Raw genomic sequence first — 26455 nt, 5'->3', positions numbered from 1 at the left:
GTCCGCGGCGAGTGAGGCGCATACTTCAGTCGTGTAACCATCCATCTGACTTTTTGAACTCTAAGCGATCACATAGATGTAATAACTTCGGCTACCTCTAGAAGACTGTTTGACGTGCATCAAAAAGATACTTGACAATGGAAGGCATTGGCGAAAAGTCACCAGAGAGATTCAAATCCGGATATCAAATTGCCGTGATCGGAGCCGGACTTGTCGGCCTAGCTCTGTCAATCTCCCTCCGAAAATTCGGATACAACGTCACGATATTCGAAAGTGATGTAGAGCTCAAAGAGGTATATATCATATGCATCTATTCCAGCAGACCTCAACTCATGATTTTTGATAGGTAGGGGCCGGTATCGTTCTACCACCCAACTCTACCCGTGTCCTGCACACTCTCGGCCTTCTGGAAGCAGTCAGAAGCAGATCATCCGCATCCCATTACTGGGTATCCCACTCCTACCGCGCACAGCCATCCAACACCCATGATGGCGTTGCAGACCCCAACCCTCTCGCTGCTCTTTCTCTCGAGCCAGACATGGAGCAACAATACGGCTCCCCCTTCCTCGTCATCCACCGCGCCGACCTGCGCAAGATCCTCTACTCCGCTGCTCAATCTGCCGGCGTCAAGATCCACCTCGGTGCCAACGTCGATATCTCTCGTACCAATTTTACCACTGGCTCAATATGCACTACTACACCCACAAACGACACAATATACCACACTGCAGACCTCCTCTTCGCCGCCGACGGCCAAGCAAGCAGCACCCGCACCTTCCTCAACACCCAACCCATCACCCCACGCTGGAGCGGCCTCATCGTGACTCGCGTCCTGATGTCTGTATCGGACATGCACGCCCTCGGCATGTCCTCCCTGATCTCCCCTCCATCTGTCCATATCTGGCAGGGCCCACACACCATGGCCACAGGCTACCTGCTCAAAGACGACTTCTACCTCGCCCTGACCACAGACGTCTCTGCTTCGCCACACGCAGCCGCCATCCACGAGTCGCTATTCCGCGGCCCCAGACCGGCTTCGAAAGCGGAGTTGCTGGCATTGTATTCCGCGCCGTGGGATCCGCGCATTAGAACATTGATCGAGCATGGGACAGGCTTTTTGAAGTGGCTTGTGTTGGACTATCATGCTGATGTGTCGGTGCCAAGATCATGGGCGCGGGCGAGGGAAGGGGAGAGGTTGGCGGTCGCGTTGGTCGGGGATGCGGCGCATGCGATGAAGCCGTTTCTTGGGTCTGGTGCAGCAATGGGGTTTGAGGATGCTTCGCTTCTTTCGAATTTGCTTGGTTATAGTTCCTCTGTTGTTGAAGTGCGTCGTGCTCTGGCTTTGTTCGAGAGAGAGCGACGTCCGCGCACGAGGTTCGTTGGGAGGATGACGGATAAGATGGGAGCCATATGGACGTTGCCGGATGGAAAGGAGCAGGAGGACAGAGATAGAACGTATAGGCGTGAAGGGGGCGTCGGAGTCACGGGGAGGGAGACGTGTGGGTTCCCGAATGCATTGCAGGATCCAGGATTTCAGGGATGGCTGTATAGCTTTGACGGGCGAGTGGAGGCTGAGAGGTTGCTGAGAAGGGAAAGCATGGACAGTCAGTTGTGAGGAGGCTCAAGTCTGGAGTAAACGAGCTTTATCGTGAAGAGAGACTACTATGTGGTAGATAGGAGTGAAGACTCGTTCATTCGGTGTAAAACCTCCTGGGCCCTATTTTAGTGGTGCAAGGGTTGAACTTATGGCATCTAGAATCTGATCAGCTGGTTGGCATCGCCAGTACAGCATCTATAGCAGTTTATGCTCCTATGTCATGAATACATGCTCACAAGCGTGTCGCATCATAAATGAAGTCTGGTACGCAAAGTCATCGCTCTTATCGAGCACTGTTCCGCCCCTCATGTGGGCTCACCTTGGTTTTCTCTCTGGCCTTTTTCTTCTCTTCAGTAGCCTCTTCGGCGATCTACCTGATTGATCAACTTCTTTCCCTCCATCAGCCGGCCCACGTTCATCTCCAGTATATCCCACGTTCTCTCCAGATACTTCTCGCTTCCACCACTAACATGCGGCGTGATAATGACATTTTTTGCCGTCCATAACTCACTGTCTTCCGGCAATGGTTCTGGATCTGTAACATCTAAACATGCACCTCGTAGTCCACCATCATGTAGAGCCTTCACCATTGCTGCCTGGTCAACAATTTGTCCTCGCGAGATGTTACTCAGGAGAGGTGGATGGGGTTGGGATGCGAGAATAGCAAATTCCTCGGTGCCGAGGAGGTGCGTTGTTGAGGGAGTTAGCGGGAGCGTCAGGACTATTATGTCGAATTTTTGCGAGAGGAAGTCGTGCAGGGAGGCTTTTGAGGTGCCGGAGTACCAGGCGGTTGGTATACTGCCATCCGGATCGCCGGTGTTAGGTACAATATAACCGTTGTCAACACGTGACGATGGTGTTGGGCGTGGAGAGGCGGTATATGCATAGATGGTCATACCCAGAGCAGCAAAAGCACGGCCGACTGTGAGCTTTCGTTAGTCCTGTACCTTGTCTTGAATTCGTGATGGTGGGTAAAATTAGAACGTAGCTCAGACATAGAGGATATCATGGATAGTTCGACTGGTACTGTACAACAGTCTGAACCTGGAAATGAAAAAGTTCGAATGGCTTACCCTGACGGCCGATGCTACCATAACCAAGAATACCGACTTTCTGACCAGCCCAGTCCCGAACTTTCACGTCTCTGAAATTGCCCCATTTCTTCTGCTGCTGAAGTGCGTGCCAGTGGTTGTAAGAATGATTCTGGCATAACGCCGTCATAACGACCCACTCTGCGATCTGAGGCCCATGAACGCCATTTGAGGTCGTCAGGGGAATCTTCGAATCTTTGTAGAGAGGATGTTCGTAGATGTGATTGATCCCGGCACTGAAGAAGTGTACATAGCGCAGTTCCGGCACCAGTGACAGCTTTGACGGAAGGCTGAACATAGTGACTAATATAGTTACGGAGCGGAACAGATCTGAAAAATCATGAGTTTAGCACTTTGTTTGAAAATGCTCAACGGAGTTGCTGGCATGACCAAGTCTGACACAGGACGCACGCCAAACTTACGCTCTGGAACTGGCCCTTTTTTGGGATCATGCTGATACCAGACGATGTCCACATATGGAAATTTCTTTCTCATCCTGTCCACTAACTCTTTGCTTTCCGGGAATTCGATCGCTACGAGTAGCGTTTCTTTTGGTCCACCACCCATCTTACTGAAGATACCAGAAAGCCTGTTCCTAGTCTTTGTGAGAGACGAAACCATGTTACTCGGTCAAACGGGATACGAAGATCGCCTTGGAATAGCTGAAAGACAATATTGATGATAAGGAAACTCGGAACGAGATGGGGTTTTAAATGATGGACCAGGAGTGCACTGGGACTTTACAAGTTGGGAGTAATTCCTACCGTGATTTATAGTATTAAGCCCGGAGACGGATGCAGTAGCTGCAGGAAAGCCACAACAGATATCAATGCCCCGATTTCGACTACTGGACGTTTATGATGGTTTGCGGAAAGCAAGCTCCCGACCTAGCAATTTAGTACAGGACCACAACCGACGAACCGAAACAACTTCAGCCCAGGGTTCATGACGAATCAGTATCTGACGAGGCTGTCTGAAATCGCTGAAACGAGATACTAGAGCCACTCCAAGCTTCCTTGAATGACAGTGTGGAAAAAAGTCCCGCCTTGTTAATACCTGTGCCGCTTGTGAAAGATCGGATGTCTCTACAAGCTACGATGTCGTCAATCTAGACCTATCTTTCGGACGTAAACCCCCACCATTAACAGCAGTGTATATGACAGCCTCGTATACATTCCATCTCATTGACACTTGCAGGCATATTTCCTCGGCAGAGACTGCATTAGTTTCCAGCCACGCTATCCCAATTAAGGGTATGGTTAAGGGACACCAAGATTTCAACCTCGCTTCGACGTTGCATCTATACGCCTAATCTCACGACCCTCTAACGCCTTTTCTATTGTCTATTCGTCGATATCATCCGTACGAGACTATACCATTCCTGGAGGTCTGGCTCGGTGCACGCCATGGCCATGGGGGCCGACAGAGAAGACCTCAAAGAAGGCGAGACAGCTGCAGCTAGTAGGATCTCCCGTGGTACGCCACGTGCAACATCTTTCAGAGTGTTAAAGCGTAAAGTTTCACTTAACGAGGTAAAATTGACGTTCTGATCATTGATAGTGCATCAAGGGCTTATGAACTTTTGTTTCGAAAGATTCTGTATCCGAGTCATGTTTGGACCGACCCTAGCAAGCAAAGCGCGATTCGTGTCAATCGTTACTGTCAAATAACTCAAATTATGCCAATCGCACTGCATGGAAAGTGTCCAAAGCCCTGTCTGTATCATCGAAGCAACGGTTGACGTGAAGTGATAAGAGTACTGAGTCTACTAATGCTTGTGGATCGATTAGGCCGCGTTGGATGCCATGGACCTGACTCTTAATGCGACATACACAGACAGATCCACGAGCAACAAGAGAGAAATGTAGGTTCTACAGACCCAGCCGGTCCATGAGACATAGTCTAGAAAACTACTGTTCATAACTAACACTACAGCCAATTTTCTGAAACTTTTCCTCAAAAGTGATACAGCCTACATTGCAGTCAAAACATCGCCACGCTTCGAAGCTCTTATGAACAGATGCGAGCGGCGAACGCATTCAAATATTGTTTATAACATCTTATAAGTAGTATTGGTATATAAAGCGGTAAGTCAGTATGACTTCCACACATCAAACATGGATCAGAAAATAATAGGATTGTAGATAAGATATAGAGATGGACTTAAGATGCTTAGGCTGGCTGATATAGAATATAATTCTAGAGCTATTAGTTCTTTTATCTAAGCCTACTAATGAAGATATAGTGTACATATAATGGGAATATTAAGCTAATTATTATCGGGAAGCTGACCTCTTGCAGTAGGTCTATAGTATAAGTATGATAGGAAATATAAGTTACGAAAGACCGCACAGTGACGAGCTACTAACTTATAGGGAAAGACATAATGGCGACAGCCCGTGAACAGTGAATAAATAGTACTTAGTACCCTGTAGAAAAGGACCGACTTATAGCTTAAGTCGACGTGGCCAGATTCGTAAACATTTCCTTTCAGAGGTGGTGAAACAGATCACCGAATAATCCAACTACAAAGACAAGGCCACAGGAACGAGCCTTCGATGGGAAGTGTAATCTTAAGTGTGTGTTGTTATTGACTGAGTATGGACCTAAAGAACGTCGGCGAGCTATGTGAACTACTCTGAAGTCTCTGCTGGACGGTAGAAGCATACAGCCTATGTATGACCCTTCACTACAGTGTTCAGATATCCTCCTCTTGGACAGTGACATGCAGCATCAACTTCGTCATCGCTAAAGAATCCTACGTGTAGCATGTGCTTATTATCGGAAACTGTCCAATTTATGGCGCTGCAACTCAATGTTTGAATTGAGTTTGTGTGCACCTTCGTCGATCTTGCCGATATGCTCGTTCTGTCGCGCAATCTCTCTACCCATGTCGGTCCCTAAAAACTTGATGTCTGCAACACCCCGCCGCATGTGCTCGAGACCATTGTCAATGTCTAGAACAAAGGTCAGCCTTGTATTTAGATCATCTCCAGCTGCATTTGTGTAAAATTATAGGCGCTTACCTTCTTCAAAAGCCATCTGTCTCTCTGCATCTGAATCGTCTTCATCGGGGACGAAATACTTCGGATCGGGTGTTCTTTTGGGAGCATGGGATACGGTATCTTGTTTGGGAGGCTGAGAGTTCTTCAATTGGGTTTGCTGATGTTGGTGCTCGTTCATGGCGCGTTTCTCAGCTTGGTGTTTTTCCTACAAGGATTAATTAGCATAGTGTTGCGAGAAGTATGAGACGCACTTGCATGTCCTTCCATGTGTAACACCTGCTTCGCAGATATATCTTTTGTAGCAGGGTCTATTGAAAACACACTCTGCAATTTGCCTAGTCTGTGTATACCGTTCCCTGCTTGCTCCACCTGGTATTTTGCAGCATGCATTATTTTCTCGGACTTATTCAAGCTCTCGCCCTGGTCATAAATTTTCTTTCGAGTCGCTGCAGCCATTTCTTTAATCGAATCTGTCGTTGCTACTGCCCTTTTTACAGATTGTGCAGATTCACCACGCCATGCGTTTGCTTCTTGACGAATTCTCTTCACATCTCGAGCCTCTTTTTGCTCTTCAGTAAGACCATCATAGTTGTCTTCGTATTCTCGATGGCCAGTTCCGAGGTCATCTTGTCTTCGCTGGACACGATCTGCTGCATTCCCAAATAGCTCGCTCCGCCCAACACCGCTCGCAGCATGACCCGTCGGTCCTGCGAGCATGTTACTTGATGAGGCATAGGGATTGGCGGAATGGTCTCGTTGCGGTGCTTTCCCGAATAAGGCTTCTCTATTGGGGTCATCTCGAATATCCGCTCCACCTAAACCACCATAACCTGCACGACGAGCAAGTCTGGATGTCGTATCATACGAATTGGTACCGGCTAGGGGGTCAGTCATTCTGCTTTGTTTCCATGATAGTCATTTCCTACCGGGATAGTCTCCGTAAGAATGTCCTCCGCCATATCTACCACCGCCATAAGCAGAATTACCACCATACTGAGTGCCTCCGTAGCCACCTTGAGGCACAGGTGATTTTTCATCCCGAGCCTGTGAAGAGTCATAGTCTTGATTGTCTCGAGTTCTAAAACCACCATCATTGACAGAATTGTTGTGAGTATATGGCGGAGGAGGAGCAGAGCCTAAATTTCCATAACCATTGGTAGAAGCACTTTGGTACGCGTCTGGTTTCGAAGAGTTGTCCTGGGCGTAAGGATTGGTTTCAGGCACTGGGCTGTTCTTGCCTTCACCTTTGTTCTTCTTCTTGAAGAAACCCATATCAGTGAATGTGATAAAAATTCAATTGTTCGTAGTATCGTACAGGAAAGGTGAGGGCGTGAAGGAGATCGTACAGAAAGCACTAAATACTAGACGGTGAGCTGAAGTCGAGATGATTTCGTGCTAGTGGACTGGCCGGGCGGTGCCGCCCCCACCCAAAGTGATCCGTGCACACAGGTGGCAACAATTACGACGGGCATGCTAAGCACGCTGGCTATGTTCACACGATATTGTACCAACGTGTGGCAGTAGAATGGGTAAGCAACAAAGTAACAATCGTATTGGATCGCTAATGGTTGAGAATTTAGACATTGTGACGAAGGCCTCTCGTGGCAAAGGCTTTTGATGTGGAGAATAGTAAGTACAAGACGTCTCGATCAAGCATCGGATGATAGGAGGAGTATCGAGGTTCTGGGTACGGAGCAGCAGTATTACCAGTCTGACCTGTCTTGAAACATTTTCTTGGCAATGCGCATGCTCATGGGTGGAGGGACTTAAGGTACAGTACACTCGTCCATTTGCTGGCAATGCGAGGGCAGTGGCAGAGAATTAGCTAGAGCACAAGAGGCATGGTTTCATGCATTATCGAGTGCAGGACGGGCAGCCGGGTATTTACTATGTACATAAAGGAAAATTGGGCGGGACTGGCCTGGGGCTGTCGGGCTGTGCAATGAGGGCTCCACTTTTGCATGCAGCTATTATCGATAGATGTGTATTGATGATGCGCTGTGAACCGTCGTCGTCATCACTGGGACTGGGCTATCACCATGTAAGATGTTGCAACGCTCGGAAGCTCATGGGTGTTGTCTCCCATCATGAAACCGCTAATGGCTGTTGCATTTTTTTCTTGTCGCTCAGTAGCCCATCAGTAGCTAGCATCCGGTCCTGTGTTAAATGTAAAGGAGTGGCGATAACAATATGTAATGGTTGCGAGTGAATAGATCTGCCAGGTAGATACCTATTATTCGGCACAGATGGCGCGCATCCATTTGTAGTGTGTATGCGCAATCATAGGTCTCCACCTCCCACCAACCTGGCCTGAGGACCATTTACTTGCAGGCGTCGCCTAACACATATTTCTCACCATAGATACCACGGTCTTTCTTTCACCCTGCCAACTGCAACTGAATGCGCATATATTTGCCATATTTTTGAAAAAGTTACCCTGCCTTTTGTTTAGGCTCATCATTACGCTCGCTACTACACTACGAATCTTCTGGCGCAACCTGGCCTGCTGTATACCAACCTTCCAGGTCCATCGTTACCAACCTCTGATCGAACGCTTCGGATCTCACACGCTCACTTTTCGAGCGCATATACCTTACATACTTCCGATCCCACACACGGAATCACCGCTTACTTCATTATTTATAATTATAACTTTCTGCCAATATGTCCAGCATGGATCGCCCCCCGCAACATCCCCGATCCAAGTCTACCTTCAGCTTCAAGAGTGAAAAGAGCCACAAGTCGCAGGGCTCGACCAGCACTAAGACCATCAAAGAGACTGCTGAGGAGAAACGAAAAAGCCATTTCACTCCGACCGGCAAAGCAGACCCCAATGCGGCAATGAATGAAGCGCAACCTAGTATGTCACCCAAAGCCAAGTATGACCTATGTACTGACAGCACTTGCAGTAGCTGCAGCTCTAGAGAAATCGACTTTAGCGCCTCTGCGATCGTTCTCCCACCTTGATACATTTGGTAATCCGATCGGTAAGTATCGCATAATGTAAATCATGCGCAATCTTTCTAAGACCTTTGCTCTGTTCGTTGTAGCTGAACCGGACCTTTCGAATCCAACAAGACCACGTTGGGAACGTCCCCTCGATACAATAAAGTCCTTCGAAGCGGCAATCGATACCGAATACAAGAGACGGACTTTGCTGAGAGCCGGTATACAAACAGATCCACCCACATAGCTCACGATTCAGTCTGATTGTTCCTCCAGATACAGCGCCTGATGCGGCCAGTACATACCAAAGCCGCAGGAGCAGTTATTTTGCCGGTACTTGCTCAGTCTTAAATTCAGATCCCGTACGCTAAGTAACCGAACAGGCAATAATGAGCGAACGCAGACCCGTCACTCGAACATAGGAGGCTGTTACGGTAATGGCAATGGTGGTGCTCGAGAAAACTACAATGATCAAACTTATGCACCTCCCGTAGCTGGTCCCTCACGAAACCGATATAACCAGCGAATGATGTCGGATCCACAAGCCGGTCGTTATAACAACGGTGCTCCGGTGTATCCCAATGCAGGCTACCAACAATCTCGCGATACCGTCAACACAGGTGTTTCTGGGAGTGGCAGTGAGCCGTGGACAAATACCACTGATCCAAGCAGTGAGAATAGTTCGATTGAAAGGAACATACCCGTTAACAGGGCAGATGCTGCTGATCAATATGCATTTACTGGGTTTGGTAGTGCTCCTATCATGGAAGAATATGGCCCTGATGCCAATTACTCGTGTTTACACATGGCACCAACAGGTACCTACTCTCCGCCTAACTATCCAAATGCTCTTGCACCTACAGTTCCACCAAAAAATTCTTCTGGGAAAAGCCATATTCCGCTCGGAATTAGTCCTAGTACGACTGGAGAGGCCGTGCGTAACAACGAATCGAGGCCACGGACGCTGTCTAGAAGAGAGTCGTCAGGCGACAAGAGGAAAAGTTGGTTCAAAAGAAAATTCAGCAAGGATTGACTTGTGGACTTTTGTAATTCTTGGTAGTATCACAACCTTTAAACGCTGGCAAATAAAAGATTTCTTTTGCAGGCGTCCTAAGGTTCTCCAGTGGCTAACGGGCATTATCGGACAGGGGTGGTGAATATGGATCTGCACCTGCATGTTCCATATATAATTACCATTACAAGACATTCATTGAACTATCTAGGCATGAGTTTCGCGTCGGTGCAGAGACAAAGGTCTTCATAATTTCTTAAACAAGAATGAGAAATTTCAGAGTAGATGTCCGGATAACGAACTGTGCGAATGCGTGAACCGATTATTTATGGCGTAAAGCATCCATCCCGAATGGTCTTGGAAGGCCGAGGCATCCATTGAATGGATACACTAATTAACCGCTACGTCACCTCTCGTTACCTCCGCCGTCCACGAGTATTCAGTTCTCAGTTATGGCTTGCAGCAACCGTGTCTCTCGCTATGGCAAGTCTCTCACCTGCATCTACGGTATGTATTCATGCCACTACCGTCGGGCTTCAAGTTGCACCGGACTTGTCTCTGACAGCGGCATAAGCAAGCACTCGCGCGCCTGCGAGCTTACGTTCCGCCACCGACACAATACTATAACACGCCTCTCTCACGAAGGGCTGCTGTACTCATCCTGTTATTTGCAGATCCCCATGGCGATCTCAAAGTGGTCCTAACGATGAGATCCAAGACGCTCTCTTCGTGTACGGATATATGCTATGGAAATGAATCTGACTGATAGAATGTAGATGCCGGACATGCGGCGCTACCGGGAGGTGCATTGTAACCTTAGACTGGTTGAGATAACGCTGACAGAAGACTGCACAGGAAAAGCCGATTCCTTGTCAGAGACGCCGTTTCAAACCGCTAGACGCGAAGCATACGAAGAAATCGGGTTACCGCTCACGGACAGCAAACTGCCATATCCGTTTCGTGTAGAACACTTGTGCCAGCTTCCAGCAAACCTTGCAAAGACCGAGTTGGGCGTCAGACCGTGTGTAGCATATCTGTCGCCCACAAGAGCAGAGGCGGACGCACCACGGAGCCAAACGGTTGACGCGTCGAAACGTATCGAGGAGACGCTGATACCACGATTAGATGCAAAAGAAGTCGCTGCAGTTTTTACTGCTCCGTTCCAGCACTTCTTGCATGCGAGTAGTAATCACAGTAACTCCTCGGCTCAAACTCAAGGTGATGATGTAGATTCCAGGCCTGGAGCTGAAGCCGCAGGTTTCCCAGCAGATTGGTATCGAGGAACTTGGACGGACTGGCATGAGAGTCGCTGGCGCATGCATAGCTTCTTTGTGCCAGTGAACCCAAAATCGGTCACTCTTCCCAAGAACGAGAAGACGTATCTCTCGTCAGATCCTCCTGCACGTTTCAGAGTGTTCGGAATGACTGCACGCATACTGGTGGATTGTGCTCGGGTCGCATACGCACAGGAACCGCAATTTGAACATAATTCGCGCTTCGGCGATGAGGAAATGATAGGCCGATTGATCAAATTAGGTAGATTCGCTGAGGAAAGGAAGTCTGGAGATGAGCTCACGAAGGACATCCTTAAGCAAGCTTCCAAGATATAAAAAACTATGCCTCGAATTATATTAACAATACTCGCTGCGACTCTACGTTTCACATTTATGTTCACTGAAGGGGTTAGAAGCTGCTTAACTATTCCGACAATATGAGATGAGGTTTATACTGGTTAATACGGAAGCCCTAGGTTGTCAGCCACAATCCATCCATCATGGATCATTGAATCCGCTGTGGGGCAAGACGCACCAACCAGCAAGCACACAGGGGTCCGTTGCTTCCACCATTCGAACACAGGTACAGCTATCTCGTTTGCAATTTTACCACATTCTTTTTCCCGCCAGAATCATCCGCCTTTGTTTGTATGAGTCTCCCGCAAGCTGTTATTTAGCAAGTTGGGTCTATGCTCAAGTCTTCTTTAGTCCTTTCCTTCGAATGTTCCCCAACTGGTCCAATCTCACCTACGCCCTAAACAACACGTACACGCAAACGCGCGCATAGCCATTTGAGCAGGCAAGCACTGCCAGATCCGATGTCGTCCCCCTCACAATCCGCTGGTAGCGTACGGCAACGCAAGAAAGAGAAGCGTGTCACCACTCCAGTGCCTGATGGAGCATCTGAGGCAGCTGTAGAGATAGCTGCGAAGGCCAAGCAAGAGCTTCATCCGTCGCAGGGAGCAGAATGGGACTATAGGCTAGCCATTACTATCATTACAGTACTTGCATTCGTGACACGATTCTGGTCCATCGGTCACCCAGACCAGGTAGTGTTCGATGAAGTTCACTTCGGCAAGGTAGGCCATAAATCGTCGGCGATGGACGGACAGGCACAGCAGCTATGCAACGACATAGCCATTTTCGAACACAAGAGCTAACGCTTTGGGTCAACATAGTTTGCGTCTTATTACCTGCGCCGAATGTACTTCTTCGACGTTCATCCTCCCTTTGGGAAGCTTCTCTTTGCTTTTGCTGGCTGGCTGGTTGGCTACGATGGAGACTTCCTGTTTGACAACATTGGTGATTCATACATCACGAACAATGTACCCTACGTTGCATACCGTGCGATGCCCGCTTCTCTTGGCGCTCTCACTGTACCAACAGTGTTCCTCATCATGTGGGAATCTGGTTATTCCTTACCTGCCTGTGTTACAGCAGCTGGATTGATGCTGTTCGACAATGCACACATTGGACAAACTCGTCTTATACTCCTGGATGCGACACTGATATTTTCCATGGCACTCAGTGTATTATGTTATGTCAAGTTCTACAAGCAAAGACATGAGGCCTTCGGCCGGAAATGGTGGAAATGGCTCCTCCTCACAGGCGTGGCACTAAGTTGTGTCATTTCCACTAAATACGTGGGCGTCTTTACATTCTTCTCCATTGGCGTGCCGGTTGCTATTGATTTGTGGAGCTTGCTGGACATTAATCGTCGACAAGGCGCTTTATCACTGCAAGAATTTGCCAAGCACTTCGTTGCTCGTGCAATTGGACTCATTGCAATCCCCTTTATTCTCTATCTCTTCTGGTTCCAGGTTCACTTCACTATTTTGACCCGCTCTGGTCCAGGTGACGATTTTATGACGCCCGAATTTCAGGAGACACTCAGCGACAATCTTATGACCATGAGCTCTGTCAACATCGAATATTATGATCACTTAACTTTGAGGCACAAAGAGACTAAGACATATCTCCACAGCCATCCAGACGTATACCCGCTACGATACGATGACGGACGTATCTCTAGTCAAGGTCAACAGGTGACAGGTTACCCTCACAATGATACTAACAACCACTGGCAAATCCTTCCCGGGTCCCCTCTCACTGGCTCAACTGGACAGAAGGTGAAGCATGGCGACATTGTTAAGCTTCGTCATTTGGTTACAGATACCATTCTATTGACCCATGACGTCGCGTCTCCGTACTACCCAACGAATCAAGAATTTACAACTGTGAGTATTGAAGATGCCGCTGGTACACGACACAACGAAACTTTATTTGAGATTCGGATCGATGGGGCGAAACCTGGTCAGGAGTTCAAGACAATGTCTTCACACTTTAAACTCGTCCACTTTACATCCAGAGTAGCCATGTGGACACACACTAGCCCTCTTCCTGACTGGGCCTATAAGCAAGCAGAAATTAATGGCAACAAAAACGTCCAGCAGTCTAGCAACACGTGGTACGTCGAGGAAATCCCTTCGCTTTCCTTGGACAGCGATCGTTTAATCCGGGAACCGCGCAAGCCCAAACGGATGCCATTTCTCAAGAAATACCTTGAGCTTCAACGAGCTATGTTCTACCACAACAATGCTCTCACGAGCAGTCATCCCTACGCATCATTTCCAATCGCATGGCCATTTCTCCTTCGTGGGGTCTCTTTCTGGACTGAGAATTCAACTCGCTCTCAGATATATTTCCTGGGAAACCCAATCAGCTGGTGGCTTAGCAGCGCCCTTCTTGCAGTATTTCTAGGTATCCTTGGAGCAGATCAACTCGCACTCAGGAGAGGAATGGATGCTTTAGATGACAGTGAGTGACATCTGTCATGCCATCGAAAGCCTTTTGAAGCTAACAAGCATGTCAGGAACCAGATCACGTATTTACAATAGCACCGGCTTCTTCTTCCTGACTTGGGCAGCTCATTATTTTCCGTTCTTCCTCATGGGACGACAGCTCTTCTTGCACCATTATCTGCCCGCCCATCTGGCTTCCACTCTAGTGACTGGCGCTCTGGTTGAGTTTATCTTCAATATTGAGCCACTCAGCTCGAATGAGGTTTCAATCGTAATCCCAGGTAAGAGAAAAACAGCATCCATCCGCAAGCCTGTCAGAGAAAGACTCGGTGGTCAAAACCTTCTTGGAGCATGGATAGCGACGAGCGCGATTCTTGCCCTTGTATTTGCAGTCTTCATCTTCTATGCTCCCCTCACGTACGGAAAGCCTGGCCTTGACGTGGCTGGCGTGGTTGCACGGAAATGGCTGAATTACGATCTCCACTTTGCAAAATAGCCGAAGTACCATCATGAGTAATAGCAGATGGAGAACTTCGTGACTATACGTACGAGGAGTCTCACTCTCATAGTAGGGGGAACAAGTCATACCAAGACAAACAAATATTGTATCTGCGATTTTGACAGGTAACATGCAGCGGGGGTGGCTTGGCCTTATCTCTACTTCATTATCAAATAATTAGCAAACATATTAAGCATGAGGAAAGCATTCATGACAAGCCTAGGCCACTGATGACATTCTTTTCTTGCATCAGACGGGCAAATTCTCGGCTTTGTGGCCCCGCTTTGTGTGTGGAGAGACTGACGGCTATGCCTAAATATCTGTCGTTTTCCTAGAACCTGACTACCTAGGCACTCGTGCATACGTGTTCTCACCCCTATCTTTCTGATTCGGAGGTTACAACTCCGAAGTGCGTGGGACGGGTGGAGCTCTTTCTACTTTTACGCCTTATCTAAGTATATAAGAGTCTTAAAAGTAAATAAAATAAGTAATTAAATATATTCTTATTCTTCTATAAGTTTATTTATTCTTATAAACTTACTCTAAAGAGATAGAGAAGACTCTTTAAAAATTCTTAGAAGTTTTAAGAAGATAACCTACCCGTCCCACGCACTTAGGAGTTGTAACCTCCTAAGTACTTCCGACTTGAAATATACATATGTACTTTAACGGTACTATATATATATAAAATAAAGATAGCGACATCTATATAGCTAATACTATATATTTATTACTCGTTAACTTCTTTCTAGTTATCTGTCAGGACTCAGCCTTAGGCAGGACTCGACCTGCACGTACCTCAGCTGACAGGGTCAGGAGGTGACGTGAAGGGCGGTGAACAGTCACGTGCTAGACAGATCGGCGTCCCTTTGTATATATACTCTCGGATTCCTACCGAAAGGGTTCGGTAGTAATTCGTTCTGTGACAGAATACACCCCATTGTTCCATCTGGCTACACTACTATCCAATAACCCTATTCTTACATTATCTAGGGGTTAATTACTCGTATTCTAGTTATATTTACCTATAGTAGGCACTTCTATAGCCTATTTTTAAGCCTATAATTATAATATTAGACGTGACGCGTATATTATATAATAATAACGTAATAATAACGCGCTAAGGCCGCTAATAATCTAAATTTCGCGTTCTAAAAGTCACGAATAGTAGATTATATCTTCTCCTTCTTATTTTAGTACGTATAAGGGACTCTAGATATAGTAGTATTATTATATTTAAATATATTATTTATATAGTACCGTTAAAGTATATATATATATTTTAAGTCGGGAGCACTTAGGAGGTTATAACTCCTAAGTGCGTGGGACGGGTATATGAAAAATACGCTACTAATTCTTAGAAACTATCTTCTTTCTCTGTTCTAAGTAATTAAACTCTCTTATTATAAAATAAATTAGTAAGTTAAAAAAGTTATAGGATTTATCGTCTTATTCTACTTTATAAGTTTATATAAATATTCTAATATATATACTCTTATATAGAAGTAGAGGTAGAATAACTATCTAATAGGGGTGTGTAAAACAAATGCACAAAAATAAAAATGCCAAGAGAGTCAGGTTCTAGGCAAATGACAGATGGTCAGAATCCTTGCTTGTCGCATTAGACGACGCCCTGAACACCTACCTGTGCAGCAGTATGACAAGAAAGGAAAGATTAATGTGACAGCTCTTGCAGCCGCATGTAACAGCACCCAATCCCAGATCTCATATTGCCTGCATGCGAGTGTCTTACTAGCAGCAACCGCATCGTCTCAGCCTGGCGGTCTCGAAACCGGAGTTTGCTTCAAACATTAGAGTTAATCACCCCATTGAGTAGCTATCGTATCTGTTCCCTTCTGTTGCAACCTATTAAGTATGGGAGACAACCCTACCCGACAAGCACAATGGAATGATTCCACGCTCGCGACCTCGGCGACACTAAGTGAGCCTCGCCATGCCTCTCTCGGTAATGATTCATCCTTGACTAGACTTTACGAAGAGCAAGAAGACGCATCCTCAGGCGCAGAGCTTACTAATGACGAATACTGGGATTGTAAACATTTGCCACAACAGGACCACCTCAGGAGACATATGAGCATTCAACTCAAGGAGCCTGGTCCGAGACTAGCTGAGACTAAGTCAATCGCACGTAGAAATATTGACAGTAACGTCGAGATATTGAAGGATTTGGAAGAGGAGGAGAGAGAGATTACAGAGACAGTGGTGGAAGTCATCCCTAAGACTAAAGTACCTTATAACGAGGAACTAGAGATATATTATGAACCTCTTGAGAATGCTCAGATGTGGACGCGTCTGCTGGAAGTCCTTCCAGGAAAGTCTGGAGATCCTCTTCGGGGCTTTCTTACCAACCACTGTATTAACGATATCGGCGCATTCGATGCCGTTTCCTATCAATGGTCACGTTCCGAAAGTGTTTATCTACCATGTTCCGGTAAAGGCGGGCCTCAAACCCATTGGGAGCAACCAATCTCTCCCACCTCTTTCAAGGCACTTCGGGATATACGACGTGAAGATTTCCCGGTCCGTATATGGATGGATTCTATCTGTATCAACCAGGCCGATGAAATCGAGAAGCGAGACCAGTTACAGCTTATGGAACAGATCTATACCTCAGCTACCCGTGTGAGAGCTTGGCTCGATATTGAAATCGACGACACGGCACCGTGTTTTAGAAGGCTGAAAGTATGGACGCAAACATGGAGGCTTGACAAACACCCCAAATACCTCACAAAGTTGACCAGGGATATGCTCAAGTATGAGATGAGAGTGGACTTGGGAGACGACCCAACGTTTTGGTCACCGATCGAAAAGATAATGTCGCACGATTATTGGGAACGCCTGTGGGTTCAGCAGGAGATAGTGTTCGCCAAGTCGTTGATGTTGCATTGTAAAAGCAAAGAGATTAGTGGACAGAGCCTCATTGTGTTACAGACTGTTTTTGTGGTCAAACGGGGGCTTATGACCAGTACAGAATCGAAACCATTCTACAAGCAATGGTATGGCCCTTTTCGCGCCATCGCATATTCGCCGATACCAGCAAAATCTATCGCCGTCGTACGGAACATGCGAGCGATGCCTGATCCTATAGAGGATAATAGGTGGCGCAAAATTCAACCTGGCTCCCTACTCTATCATCTCCAAAATTGCCGACCGCTGGCAGTAACGAAGCCGAAAGACCGCGTGTTAGGTCTGCTCGGCATTGCGAAAGACTATAACCCAAACGACATCAATGTCGATCCATCATGGTCAACAGCACAGGTCTTTGCCAGTGCACTCAGTTTCTTCGTTGAAAAGAGGTGTAGCCTTGCATTTTTGGGATTTGCCCTACGTGTCAAAAACCATGTTATCGAGCTTTGCGAGAACGAAGTCCTAGGAAAGAAATTCGATAAGAAGAGGCCTCACGACAACGAGCATCGCGACCATGAAGTTCAAGACGATAGGAAAGCTGGGCATAAGCCTCTAGACAATGCTTTTCCCCAACAGTTTTACAGAAAGGCGATGATACCATCATGGATTCCAAACTGGGATACAGTAAACTTGGACATGTCCTTCCTTCCAGAACTGTATACTGCATCAGGAGAGCTCCTACCTCTACCCAGCCCGGTATCAATTGAGAAATTGACCTTGAGTATTCGAGGATATCGCCTAGCCCACGTCGATCTGGCGTGTTCTTTCCTGTCAGCAAACCCTTCACTTAGGATCGATATCTTGGACGTTCTCCTTCGCGAGAGCTCAGGCGGCGTCCTGCGAACAGGAGTTTATAGACAGTGGAGAGAAACCCTGGCATATGCGATCAATAAGGCACATAGAACAGATGATCTGACAGAATTAGCACTGGCAACACCTCCAAATTTCGGCCTGGAAAACTACGAAGGATCACTATGCGCAGCACTGACGGCATTATTCGACTTTCTTCGCAACTATCCAGACAAGTCTGATAACATCGATATGATCGAGCGTGTGCACCACGCTGTGGAAAGTGGTTACTTGACAGATCATGACAAAGAGTCGCAGTTCATATTCGCCGCGCTAGCAGATCACGCCATGTTTGATGATGGAACACTCATTATAACCAGCGGGACCACGGAATACAGGCAACTACTTGGTCTAACACACCAGGTCTACGTCAAAGGCTCACAACAGACAGCAGGCAATGGTGATGAGATCTGGATTGTATTCGGATGCCCGATGCCAATGATACTGCGACCGCACAGAACGGGGTTCTATGAAGTCATTGCACCGGTTTATGTGGCAGGGGTCATGGATGGCGAAGCTGTTATTGGGCTCGACCCAAATTCATCGAGACATACTTGGAATGGAAGAGAGTATGAAATCGAAACTGTAACCCTATGGGATAGTTCAATGCTTGGGTAATTAGCAGCCGTGACTTGAGTCGGGATCTTGCCACCGACCGAAGAAATTTGTAAGGCTATGACTACAACTGGGCTCTCATACACTCTGAAGCAAGTGTGATAGAACTTATAATATCCGGGAATAGATTCTCCGGAAGTTTAGCCATTTGCCTCGGCGTGGTCAAGAATCTGGTAACTGGCAGGTACGGACTGTGTGTCCGTCCGTAACTTTCTCAGCGCAACTCTTAGCACACGTCGTGCGCGTAATACACCACTTTTTCTCTTATTCTTAAAAACCTATATTTCCTTTAATAACTCTAGTATTAAAATTAGAAAAGATATTAAAAGATTATATATACCTTTAGTTATACCTAAAGAATATTTATTAAGTTATTTTAAAGACTAAAGAGTCTTAAAGAGATAGATAATAGAGAAAATCTCTATTTTCTTATTTTCTCTACTATATACCTTAGTACTTTATTTTATAGAGCTTTTCTTAGAATAACTAATTAATCTATTTTTTTTATTAATTTTCTTATATAGAAAGTAAGAGACTATATAGAAGTATATTTATATATTATTAAAAAACTTCCTAGAGTTCTATTTCTAGAGATATTAGGGTAAAGGTAAGTTTTAAGAATAGGAGAAAAAGTGGTGTGTTGCGCACACCGCGCGTGCCAAGAGTTGCGCTGAAAAAGTTACAGACGGATAGGCGCCTGTGGTTGCATGTCACTAATCCTAGCATTGTTTCTTGGCCCACTCAAAACGGTCAGTTGCATATATAGCGAGTGGGGCTCGGGTGCTCGGGTGCGGCCTTGTCGAGAGCTGAAAAATGGATAGAACCCGTATATGTATAACTTTCATCTCACTTGTCCTAACAGGCAGGGTATCTTAGAAAATAGTGGTACCGGCTGCATAATCGTATTATTGTATTCGTCAAATTCTAGATCTGAAGAGGCTATTACGGATATCCCTATAAGTTGTGTATATTCCCACGAGGAGATGGATGAAGCACATGACCGGGCGAGGCAAAGTGTTTGCAGTCCGAAGAGGCCAGGACAGGGGAACATTGACTACCAGGAATTCTTCGACTCACAACAAGGGCGCCAACAGATAATTGACGACGCGGCGACTATATACGAGAATCTGATCTGGACGTCGGATGCGCCACGCGAGAAGGCAGGCGTTCGAGTATTTGAAGCTGCAGTGCACAAGTTCATGGCTCATGCCTGTGCTATAAGAGAACCCATGCTTACTCCTGCTGATGCCGCGGGTCAGCGATTGATGGAGGAAATTTTTATAGGCGGTTTTAGGAGAAGAATGGTCACATTGAGGCAAAATGAAAGCCCAGATATCGACATCTGGCCGAGTCCTTTTGAAATGTGGCGCTCATACGAGGACCTTGGTCGACAGAATCTTGATGGTTTGAAAGAGAACCTGCAGCTTCGGTACTCACCGATCAATGTCAGGGCAAAAGATATTCGCCTACTAGAATTGGCCCCTGGAAAACGTGATATGCCTCTGGAGGGTCACTTGATCGTCGTATCCCTGAACACAGAACCGATATTTGACGCTGTGTCATATATGGCCGGAAAGTCTAGCGAAAGAGTCCTACTTGGCTGTAGCAACGAATCGGCTGGGCATCACTGGTCAGGGGTTGCTCCCAATACCCTGAAAGCCCTCCGTGACATTAGAGACGAGGAGAAACCAATTCGGCTATGGATCCGCGACTTGTGCATCAACCAACGAGACAGCGACGAGAGAAAAATGTACGTTGGTATGACAAAATGCATATACACACAAGCTCAATGGGTCAGGGTCTGGATAGACCAATTTCTTGACCCCATGGAGCCATGTGTCAAGCATCTGGCCCAATTCGAGGCGATTGCAGAACAGGAGGAAGAAATAGAGATCACTATGGCAACCCTTGCAAAGAATGCTCATGTACTGCTAGGACACGATCCATCTCTATGGAATCCTCTGGATGGCATTATGGCCGACGATTATTGGACTCGGTTATGGACCCAGCAAGAGCTGTTAATGGCGAATCATGTCGTTGTGCATTGTCAGAGCACTATCATAACGGGAACAGGTTTATTCACTTTTCAACATGCACTTGCAGAGGTGAAAACGGAGTATGTGAGTCCGACGAAGGATCCTGAGCGACATGCTTTGAATAGCAGATGGGAGAAGAAGTTGAAACACATTGTGAGTCTTGCGATACCCTCTAAAAGTTTCATCTCGTACAGGCGCGACTACCGAGATTGGATGAAAGCAGCTGCCGTGGCCGATTCAAAGGGTGGACCGATTCCATATATAGGAAGTCTCCTGAATCTGGTTCTCGAACTGGGCAAACTTCATACATCTGACCCAAGAGACCGTATTTTTGCATTGTATGGGCTGGCGCACGACATCGATCCTCTTCTTGCCGATGGGGACTATGACTGGACTATAGCAAGAACTTTCAGATACGCTCTAGATCGCTGCAAGAAACACAACTATGTCGAGTACCTCCCATATGTACGACGCTGTTCGGACCAGGTCCAGTGGCGCGGTTCTAATGGCTCTCTTTATCAATCTTTTCTGCCGACTTGGATTCCGAATTGGATGGACGGGCTACTCACTAAGTCCAAATTCGAACCATTTCGGCATGAAGCTTCAGGCCCGAGGCCTTGTCCTCTGGGTCGAGATCGCTTTCTCAAAGATGACGAATGGTGTATGCGGGTTCGAGCAATCAAACTCGACGGACTCCGGTTCGCCTATCCGCCAGTGAATGGAAGAGCACAAAAGATCCTTGACATATTTGATCATCTAGACGCACTGTCTCCTGGAGGCGATCTGATCCTTGGAACAGCGCAATGGCTGTATACGCTCATGTATCGGTCCTCGACCGAATACAAAGAAAAGTCTTTCGAGGACGAGAAAGCCTATTTCCGAATGTATCGAGGTGATTTCGCTGTTGCGTTTCAGGCGTTCCGTGACCGCCTCAGAGAGGCCAGTCTTCGTGGTACGGATATGGATAACTTGCAGGAGTATCTCCTGGCCGCTGACCAGGACGGTAGTTTCGACAAGGAGAGTTTCAATGGCGGAGTGCGGCTCATGTATGTTTACATGTGCAGATCAGACATTTTGACCGGCCGGATCGTGCTTCTCCAAAGCCACGCGCTTGGCATTGCCGAGAACGTGACTTTAGTCTGCTGTTTGCCAGATGATATCGTAGATGAGGCCTGGATAATCTATGGCTGTTCTATGCCCATGATACTAAGGCCGCTTGGGGACGGATTTTACAATGTCGTGGGACCTATCTACATTGCCTCTGTGATGGATGGCGAAGCTGTCTATGACTCCACGAAAGAGAAACATAGCTTTAAACTGGGCATCAAACGTCTCGAGCGGCAGATCGAAACCATTACTCTCCGATAAGCCTGACATAGGAGCATTCCAGGGTAAGGGAGTTGCAAATGAAAATTGTATCTGACTGTCAGTACTCTCGTACATTCGTGTCTGTGCAACTGTGAAGAAATCTAGCTCTTCTCAAAGGCACTCTGATTCAATTCTCTTGATCAAGCTAGCGATGGAACAAGTGAATAGTATGTTTAACTAATTCCCAGAATACGGTGCAGTAGTTTAACCCCATTGAGGTTTAGCGTGATTTCACGTCTAATTGAACAATCGCGTCGCGTCTTCCGCAGCGCGCTCGCTGCAAGCACCCCACACTTCCTGGTTCGTCATTTCTTCCCAAATTCCACTGTCTGTTCTACACCCACAACTTCATACGCAGACTTCTAATCAATTTAGCCACTGAAAAGTAATCAAGAGTATGTCCTGTCACTTGGCTCCGCATCCACGTCTGACCACCATGCAGTGCTTGAAGCAAGACTAGAGCAGGCCAACCTGCTGAAAAAGGTCAGCCATACCGACAGCGAGCATTTAGACCTACGCTGACAGGTCACAGGTTGTCGATGCCATCAAAGACCTCGTACAAGACTGTAACTTCGACTGTAATGATAGCGGGATAGCGCTGCAGGCCATGGACAATTCGCACGTCGCACTCGTGTCGATGATGCTCAAATCCGAGAGCTTCTCCCCTTTCCGGTGCGACCGCAACATAGCCCTGGGTATCAACCTGACGTCTCTCCAAAAAGTGCTTCGATGCGCGAACAGCGAAGACATCCTGACACTAAAGGCTGAAGACGCGCCCGATGTTGTCAATTTGGTGTTTGAGAGCGCCGACTCTGATCGGCTGAGCGAGTATGATATTAAGCTTATGGACATTGATCAAGAGCATCTCGGCATTCCGGAGACTGAGTACGCCGCGAACATCTCGATGCCGTCGGCGGAGTTCCAGAAGATTTGCAGAGATCTGATGGCTTTGTCGGAGTCTGGTACGTGTATAAGTCGATGAACGGGCAAGAATGACTGCTGATATCACCACGCAGTCGCGATTGAGTGCACCAAGGAGGGTGTGAAGTTTTCATGTAATGGTGATATCGGCTCAGGCTCCGTAACGCTCCGGTCGCACACCAACGTGGACAAGCCCGAGAACAACGTTGAGATTGACCTGACTGAGCCTGTCGCGCTCACATTCTCTCTCAAATACCTGGTGAACTTCTGCAAAGCCAGTGGCTTGTCGGGGCAGGTGAAACTGTGCCTGTCAAACGAAGTCCCACTTCTAGTAGAATACGGTCTGGCCAGCAACAGCTATCTAAGATTCTATCTTGCGCCAAAGGTACGCTTCACGACCTGTGGACCTGCTCCTGATCCTTGGCTAACAAACTTTGTGTAGATTGGCGATGATGAATGAGGGATCAATGGTCGACTCGGCCAATGAGGCTTCGTGCAAGTCTAGAACGATGACCGTCCGGCCTTTGATACAATCCTTGGTCGTCTGCAGCAGCCCCAGATATGACCTAGCGATGGCGATAGTGGTGAGAGACGCAGGACTTTAGCCTCATTTTTGTCATTGGAGATATATAGTATCCTCCAACCCAACCCATCGCTCGCAGTCATAAGACTAGCGCGGGGCACCAAGATCCATACAACCTCAACGACCCCACCAACGTCACGTCACACGAGTCAAATGATTGATCAGATAATGTTAGCTTTATTCCTGCACACACGTTCCGCCGTCCACATCATTTCTTCTGTCTGTCTTGTTCGTGACCGCTCTCCTCTCTCAACGATCAATTGAGCATTGGACTTTGTCCAGCCATGTCCAGCCCAGGCGTCCCCGAAACCAGCGTCCTAGCCATAGCCAGTCATGTAAGAACGCGCGAGCTGCCCTTCCGTCGCTACGCATACTGACCTGCGCAGGTAGCCTACGGGTGAGTCCAACTCCTTGTCCCAGAAATCTTGACCCTCATTGACCACCCAACCCAGCTACGTCGGAAACACAATGGCGACATTCGTCATGCAATCGCTGGGCTGCGAAGTCACCGCCATCAACACCGTGCACTACAGTACAATACACCCCCTTTCCCCCCCCCAAAACAAACCATAGAAAAAAGACAGCTCCTGACCCAGCGTGCGCCGCACTACTACAGGCAACCACACAGGCTACAAGCAATTCAAAGGCCGCAAAGCCACAGCCGACGAGATCCTCGACCTGTACGCCGGCCTCGCGCAATCAGGCCTCAACGACGCCTTCGACGTCCTGCTGAGCGGCTACATACCCAGTGCCGATGCCGTCGCTGCAGTCGGGAAGATAGCACGGGATCTGAGACTTCTCGGCGCGCGCCGGCCAGGTGGGTTCTTCTGGGGTATGCCGTCTATTCATTTCCTCCCTTCCTGGAAACACATAACCAATCTAACCTGCTTTCTGCATAGTCCTCGACCCAGTCATGGGCGACCAAGGCCGACTATACGTCCCCAAAGCCTGCGTCCCAGCCTACAAAGCCCTCCTCCCCTCCGCAGACCTCATCCTGCCCAACCAGTTCGAAGCTGAACTCCTCTCCGACACCAAGATAACCGACCTGTCCTCTCTCGCGCGCGCCGTGCACGTTCTGCATCGCGTGCATGGCGTGCCGCATGTAGTCATTACGTCGTTGCGGCTTGATCATACCAGCACATACAAAACCACAGACGCAGAACCCGGAGAAGAAAAAAAAGAAGAAGAAGAAGAAGAAGCACAACAACAAACCCTAACAATCATCGGCTCCACCTCCACGACCTCGCACAAACCCCGCCTCTTCCGCATCGACGTGCCGGCATACCCAATCTTCTTCTCTGGCACGGGGGACATGTTTGCCGCGCTTGCGGTGGCGCGACTGCGCGAGGCGGTTGCGGAGGCAGGCTTGTTGCGGGTGCGGAGCTGGAAGAGCGGGGATGAGGTGCGGTCTGGGGAGGGATTGCCGCTTGCGAGGGCGTGTGAGCGGGTTTGTGCTAGTATGGGGGCGGTGTTGGGGAAGACTGCTGTTGGGGTGAGGGGGTGGGAGGGGAGGGAGGGGGAAAGGGGTGGTGGTGGTGGTGGGAAAGGGGATGGGGATAATGGGGAGGGAGAGGGGGTGGAGAGGGCGAGGCATTTGGCGAGGACGCGGGCGGCGGAGGTGAAGGTGGTGAGGAATGTGGAGGATTTGAGGGTGCCGCCGGGTGTGGAGAGGTTTCGGGCGAGGGCGGTGGATGTTGATGTTGATTTCGATGCTGATGTGGGTGTTGGAGGAGGACAGGGGTAGAGATGTGAAAAAGGGGGGTTGTACTGTATATGCTGGAGAAGCACCAAGCGATAGATATCGTCAGGTCCACGCATGAGCATACAAGATAGACACTTCTGTAGATTAGACGCATGCATTGCATCAGTGGTCGTAGTCGTAGTCGTAGTCGTAGTCGTAGTAGTTCTAGTAGTAGCATCGACGACGCTCTTCGCTCGTGGTCATTCGTGGCGTGAATGAAGCGCGACAGAAGCCAACGTTCTCTTTCCGCATCCCATCCTATGCGCCGACCACCACTCGTCCAAACCACCATATCCTACATCCTCCTTTTTCCCCAGTAAACACATCTAAGCAGCCCCAACCCCAGCCCCATCACCCGCAAACCCCCCCGTACTCCCAAACCCACCCGCACCCCTAACCGTCTCAGAAAGCGCCTCGACAACCACAACCTCAGGCATAACAATCTGCAGCCACACAAACAATCAGCAAACATCACCAAACACCCCCTTCTCACCCCCTATCCCCCCCTTCCCTCTCCCCCCACAAACCCAAACCCAGAAAACAACATACCTTCTCAACAACCAACTGCGCCACCCTCTCCCCAACCCTCACCACAAACCCCTCCCCACTCAAATTAACCAACACCACCCCCACCGGCCCCCGGTAATCAGCATCAATCACCCCGGCCAACGTATCAATCCCATGCTTGACCGCCAGCCCGGACCGCGGCGCTACCCGCCCATACGTGCCTGCCGGCACGCTGATGGCAATGTCCGTGGCGATGAGCGCGCGGCTCCAGGGCGGGATGGTGGTCGTGCGGGCGCTGTAGAGGTCGTGGCCTGCGGCGTGCGGGGAGCCGCGGGTTGGTGCGCGGGCGTGCGGGGAGAGGAGTTTTACTTCGAGGGTTGGGGGGGCTGGAGGGGGGTTAGATGTGGTTGTTTTTGGGGAGGGGGATATTGAGGGGGGAGGGAGGGAGGGAGTTTGCTGTTTCCACAGGGCATAGCAACATACCAATCCCCATATCGTCAATGACGCGGGTGCGTTTTGCATGCGGCGAAGTGGGCAGACTGGGTGGTTCGTGGGTGGTGGTGGTGCTGGGGAGGGGCGTTGCGCTGTCGTCGGCGGCGGCGGCCATTGTGTGGGGAGGAAAGAGGGGGAGGAAGAGGGGAGAAGAGAAGAGGGGAGAAGAGAAGAGGGGAGAAGAGAAGAG

At 48.3% G+C, this 26455-nt stretch overlaps 10 protein-coding genes across 10 annotated transcripts; 7 read left to right on the top strand and 3 right to left on the bottom strand.

Moving 5' to 3' along the window:
* Positions 1-137: 137 nt before the first annotated feature.
* Positions 138-1615, top strand: EJ05DRAFT_502116 (FAD/NAD(P)-binding domain-containing protein; the record flags this gene model as incomplete). Its single annotated transcript, XM_033747208.1, has 2 exons — positions 138-293; positions 347-1615. The coding sequence occupies 2 exons, from the start codon at positions 138-140 to the stop codon at positions 1613-1615; spliced, it is 1425 nt and encodes a 474-aa protein (XP_033599070.1).
* A 137-nt stretch (positions 1616-1752) lies between these two features.
* EJ05DRAFT_70366 (2-hydroxyacid dehydrogenase) lies at positions 1753-3634 on the bottom strand. Its single transcript, XM_033749903.1, has 5 exons — positions 3453-3634; positions 3111-3283; positions 2671-3018; positions 1917-2519; positions 1753-1858 (listed from the first exon to the last, which is right to left on the bottom strand). Exons 2-4 carry the CDS (start codon positions 3253-3255, stop codon positions 1948-1950), a joined length of 1065 nt encoding a protein of 354 aa, XP_033599069.1. The 5' UTR covers positions 3256-3283; positions 3453-3634; the 3' UTR covers positions 1753-1858; positions 1917-1947.
* A 1832-nt stretch (positions 3635-5466) lies between these two features.
* On the bottom strand, positions 5467-6965 carry EJ05DRAFT_502114 (uncharacterized protein; the record flags this gene model as incomplete). The annotated part of the gene is made up of 4 exons (XM_033747207.1): positions 5467-5645; positions 5715-5898; positions 5970-6571; positions 6620-6965. The coding sequence occupies 4 exons, from the start codon at positions 6963-6965 to the stop codon at positions 5467-5469; spliced, it is 1311 nt and encodes a 436-aa protein (XP_033599068.1).
* A 1221-nt stretch (positions 6966-8186) lies between these two features.
* EJ05DRAFT_70165 (uncharacterized protein) lies at positions 8187-9888 on the top strand. Its single transcript, XM_033749902.1, has 5 exons — positions 8187-8553; positions 8606-8680; positions 8744-8860; positions 8916-8972; positions 9023-9888. Exons 1-5 carry the CDS (start codon positions 8358-8360, stop codon positions 9670-9672), a joined length of 1095 nt encoding a protein of 364 aa, XP_033599067.1. The 5' UTR covers positions 8187-8357; the 3' UTR covers positions 9673-9888.
* A 243-nt stretch (positions 9889-10131) lies between these two features.
* Positions 10132-11261, top strand: EJ05DRAFT_502112 (uncharacterized protein; the record flags this gene model as incomplete). The annotated part of the gene is made up of 4 exons (XM_033747206.1): positions 10132-10158; positions 10217-10382; positions 10428-10454; positions 10507-11261. The coding sequence occupies 4 exons, from the start codon at positions 10132-10134 to the stop codon at positions 11259-11261; spliced, it is 975 nt and encodes a 324-aa protein (XP_033599066.1).
* Positions 11262-11520: 259 nt separating this feature from the next.
* On the top strand, positions 11521-14653 carry EJ05DRAFT_477726 (PMT-domain-containing protein). Its single transcript, XM_033744302.1, has 3 exons — positions 11521-12004; positions 12104-13742; positions 13798-14653. The coding sequence occupies exons 1-3, from the start codon at positions 11744-11746 to the stop codon at positions 14220-14222; spliced, it is 2325 nt and encodes a 774-aa protein (XP_033599065.1). The 5' UTR covers positions 11521-11743; the 3' UTR covers positions 14223-14653.
* Positions 14654-15863: 1210 nt separating this feature from the next.
* EJ05DRAFT_477725 (uncharacterized protein) lies at positions 15864-18894 on the top strand. Its single transcript, XM_033744301.1, has one exon. The coding sequence runs from the start codon at positions 16101-16103 to the stop codon at positions 18618-18620; it is 2520 nt and encodes an 839-aa protein (XP_033599064.1). The 5' UTR covers positions 15864-16100; the 3' UTR covers positions 18621-18894.
* A 706-nt stretch (positions 18895-19600) lies between these two features.
* On the top strand, positions 19601-23402 carry EJ05DRAFT_502109 (uncharacterized protein; the record flags this gene model as incomplete). Its single annotated transcript, XM_033747205.1, has 5 exons — positions 19601-21781; positions 22397-22504; positions 22554-22983; positions 23038-23327; positions 23385-23402. The coding sequence occupies 5 exons, from the start codon at positions 19601-19603 to the stop codon at positions 23400-23402; spliced, it is 3027 nt and encodes a 1008-aa protein (XP_033599063.1).
* A 407-nt stretch (positions 23403-23809) lies between these two features.
* On the top strand, positions 23810-25269 carry EJ05DRAFT_502108 (Ribokinase-like protein; the record flags this gene model as incomplete). The annotated part of the gene is made up of 5 exons (XM_033747204.1): positions 23810-23860; positions 23912-23922; positions 23978-24057; positions 24142-24357; positions 24425-25269. 5 exons carry the CDS (start codon positions 23810-23812, stop codon positions 25267-25269), a joined length of 1203 nt encoding a protein of 400 aa, XP_033599062.1.
* Positions 25270-25488: 219 nt separating this feature from the next.
* EJ05DRAFT_70002 (dUTP diphosphatase) lies at positions 25489-26455 on the bottom strand. The gene is made up of 3 exons (XM_033749901.1): positions 26287-26455; positions 25816-26129; positions 25489-25709 (listed from the first exon to the last, which is right to left on the bottom strand). The coding sequence occupies exons 1-3, from the start codon at positions 26378-26380 to the stop codon at positions 25593-25595; spliced, it is 525 nt and encodes a 174-aa protein (XP_033599061.1). The 5' UTR covers positions 26381-26455; the 3' UTR covers positions 25489-25592.

This window comes from Pseudovirgaria hyperparasitica (assembly GCF_010093815.1).
Source record: "Pseudovirgaria hyperparasitica strain CBS 121739 unplaced genomic scaffold EJ05scaffold_11, whole genome shotgun sequence".
NCBI lineage: Eukaryota > Fungi > Ascomycota > Dothideomycetes > Acrospermales > Acrospermaceae > Pseudovirgaria > Pseudovirgaria hyperparasitica.
The sequence above is the reverse complement of the archived record's forward strand: the minus strand, read 5'-3'. Positions and strand labels throughout refer to the sequence as shown.

What these genes read in the sequence shown, in the direction of transcription:
- EJ05DRAFT_70366 (XM_033749903.1), bottom strand. Translation starts at nt 3,255, where the DNA reads ATGGGTGGTGGACCAAAAGAAACGCTACTCGTAGCGATCGAATTCCCG. An exon ending in AAAAGGGCCAGTTCCAGAGC is followed by an intron (nt 3,019 to 3,110) that starts GTAAGTTTGGCG and finishes ATGATTTTTCAG; the next exon opens with ATCTGTTCCGCTCCGTAACT. An exon ending in TGGTAGCATCGGCCGTCAGG is followed by an intron (nt 2,520 to 2,670) that starts GTAAGCCATTCG and finishes GAAAGCTCACAG; the next exon opens with TCGGCCGTGCTTTTGCTGCT.
- EJ05DRAFT_70165 (XM_033749902.1), top strand. Translation starts at nt 8,358, where the DNA reads ATGTCCAGCATGGATCGCCCCCCGCAACATCCCCGATCCAAGTCTACC. An exon ending in AATGAATGAAGCGCAACCTA is followed by an intron (nt 8,554 to 8,605) that starts GTATGTCACCCA and finishes CACTTGCAGTAG; the next exon opens with CTGCAGCTCTAGAGAAATCG. An exon ending in CAGGAGCAGTTATTTTGCCG is followed by an intron (nt 8,973 to 9,022) that starts GTACTTGCTCAG and finishes GTAACCGAACAG; the next exon opens with GCAATAATGAGCGAACGCAG.
- EJ05DRAFT_477726 (XM_033744302.1), top strand. Translation starts at nt 11,744, where the DNA reads ATGTCGTCCCCCTCACAATCCGCTGGTAGCGTACGGCAACGCAAGAAA. An exon ending in ATGAAGTTCACTTCGGCAAG is followed by an intron (nt 12,005 to 12,103) that starts GTAGGCCATAAA and finishes GGGTCAACATAG; the next exon opens with TTTGCGTCTTATTACCTGCG. An exon ending in AATGGATGCTTTAGATGACA is followed by an intron (nt 13,743 to 13,797) that starts GTGAGTGACATC and finishes CAAGCATGTCAG; the next exon opens with GAACCAGATCACGTATTTAC.
- EJ05DRAFT_477725 (XM_033744301.1), top strand. Translation starts at nt 16,101, where the DNA reads ATGGGAGACAACCCTACCCGACAAGCACAATGGAATGATTCCACGCTC.
- EJ05DRAFT_70002 (XM_033749901.1), bottom strand. Translation starts at nt 26,380, where the DNA reads ATGGCCGCCGCCGCCGACGACAGCGCAACGCCCCTCCCCAGCACCACC. An exon ending in CACTTCGCCGCATGCAAAAC is followed by an intron (nt 26,130 to 26,286) that starts GCACCCGCGTCA and finishes TAAAACTCCTCT; the next exon opens with CCCCGCACGCCCGCGCACCA. An exon ending in CGCAGTTGGTTGTTGAGAAG is followed by an intron (nt 25,710 to 25,815) that starts GTATGTTGTTTT and finishes GTGTGGCTGCAG; the next exon opens with ATTGTTATGCCTGAGGTTGT.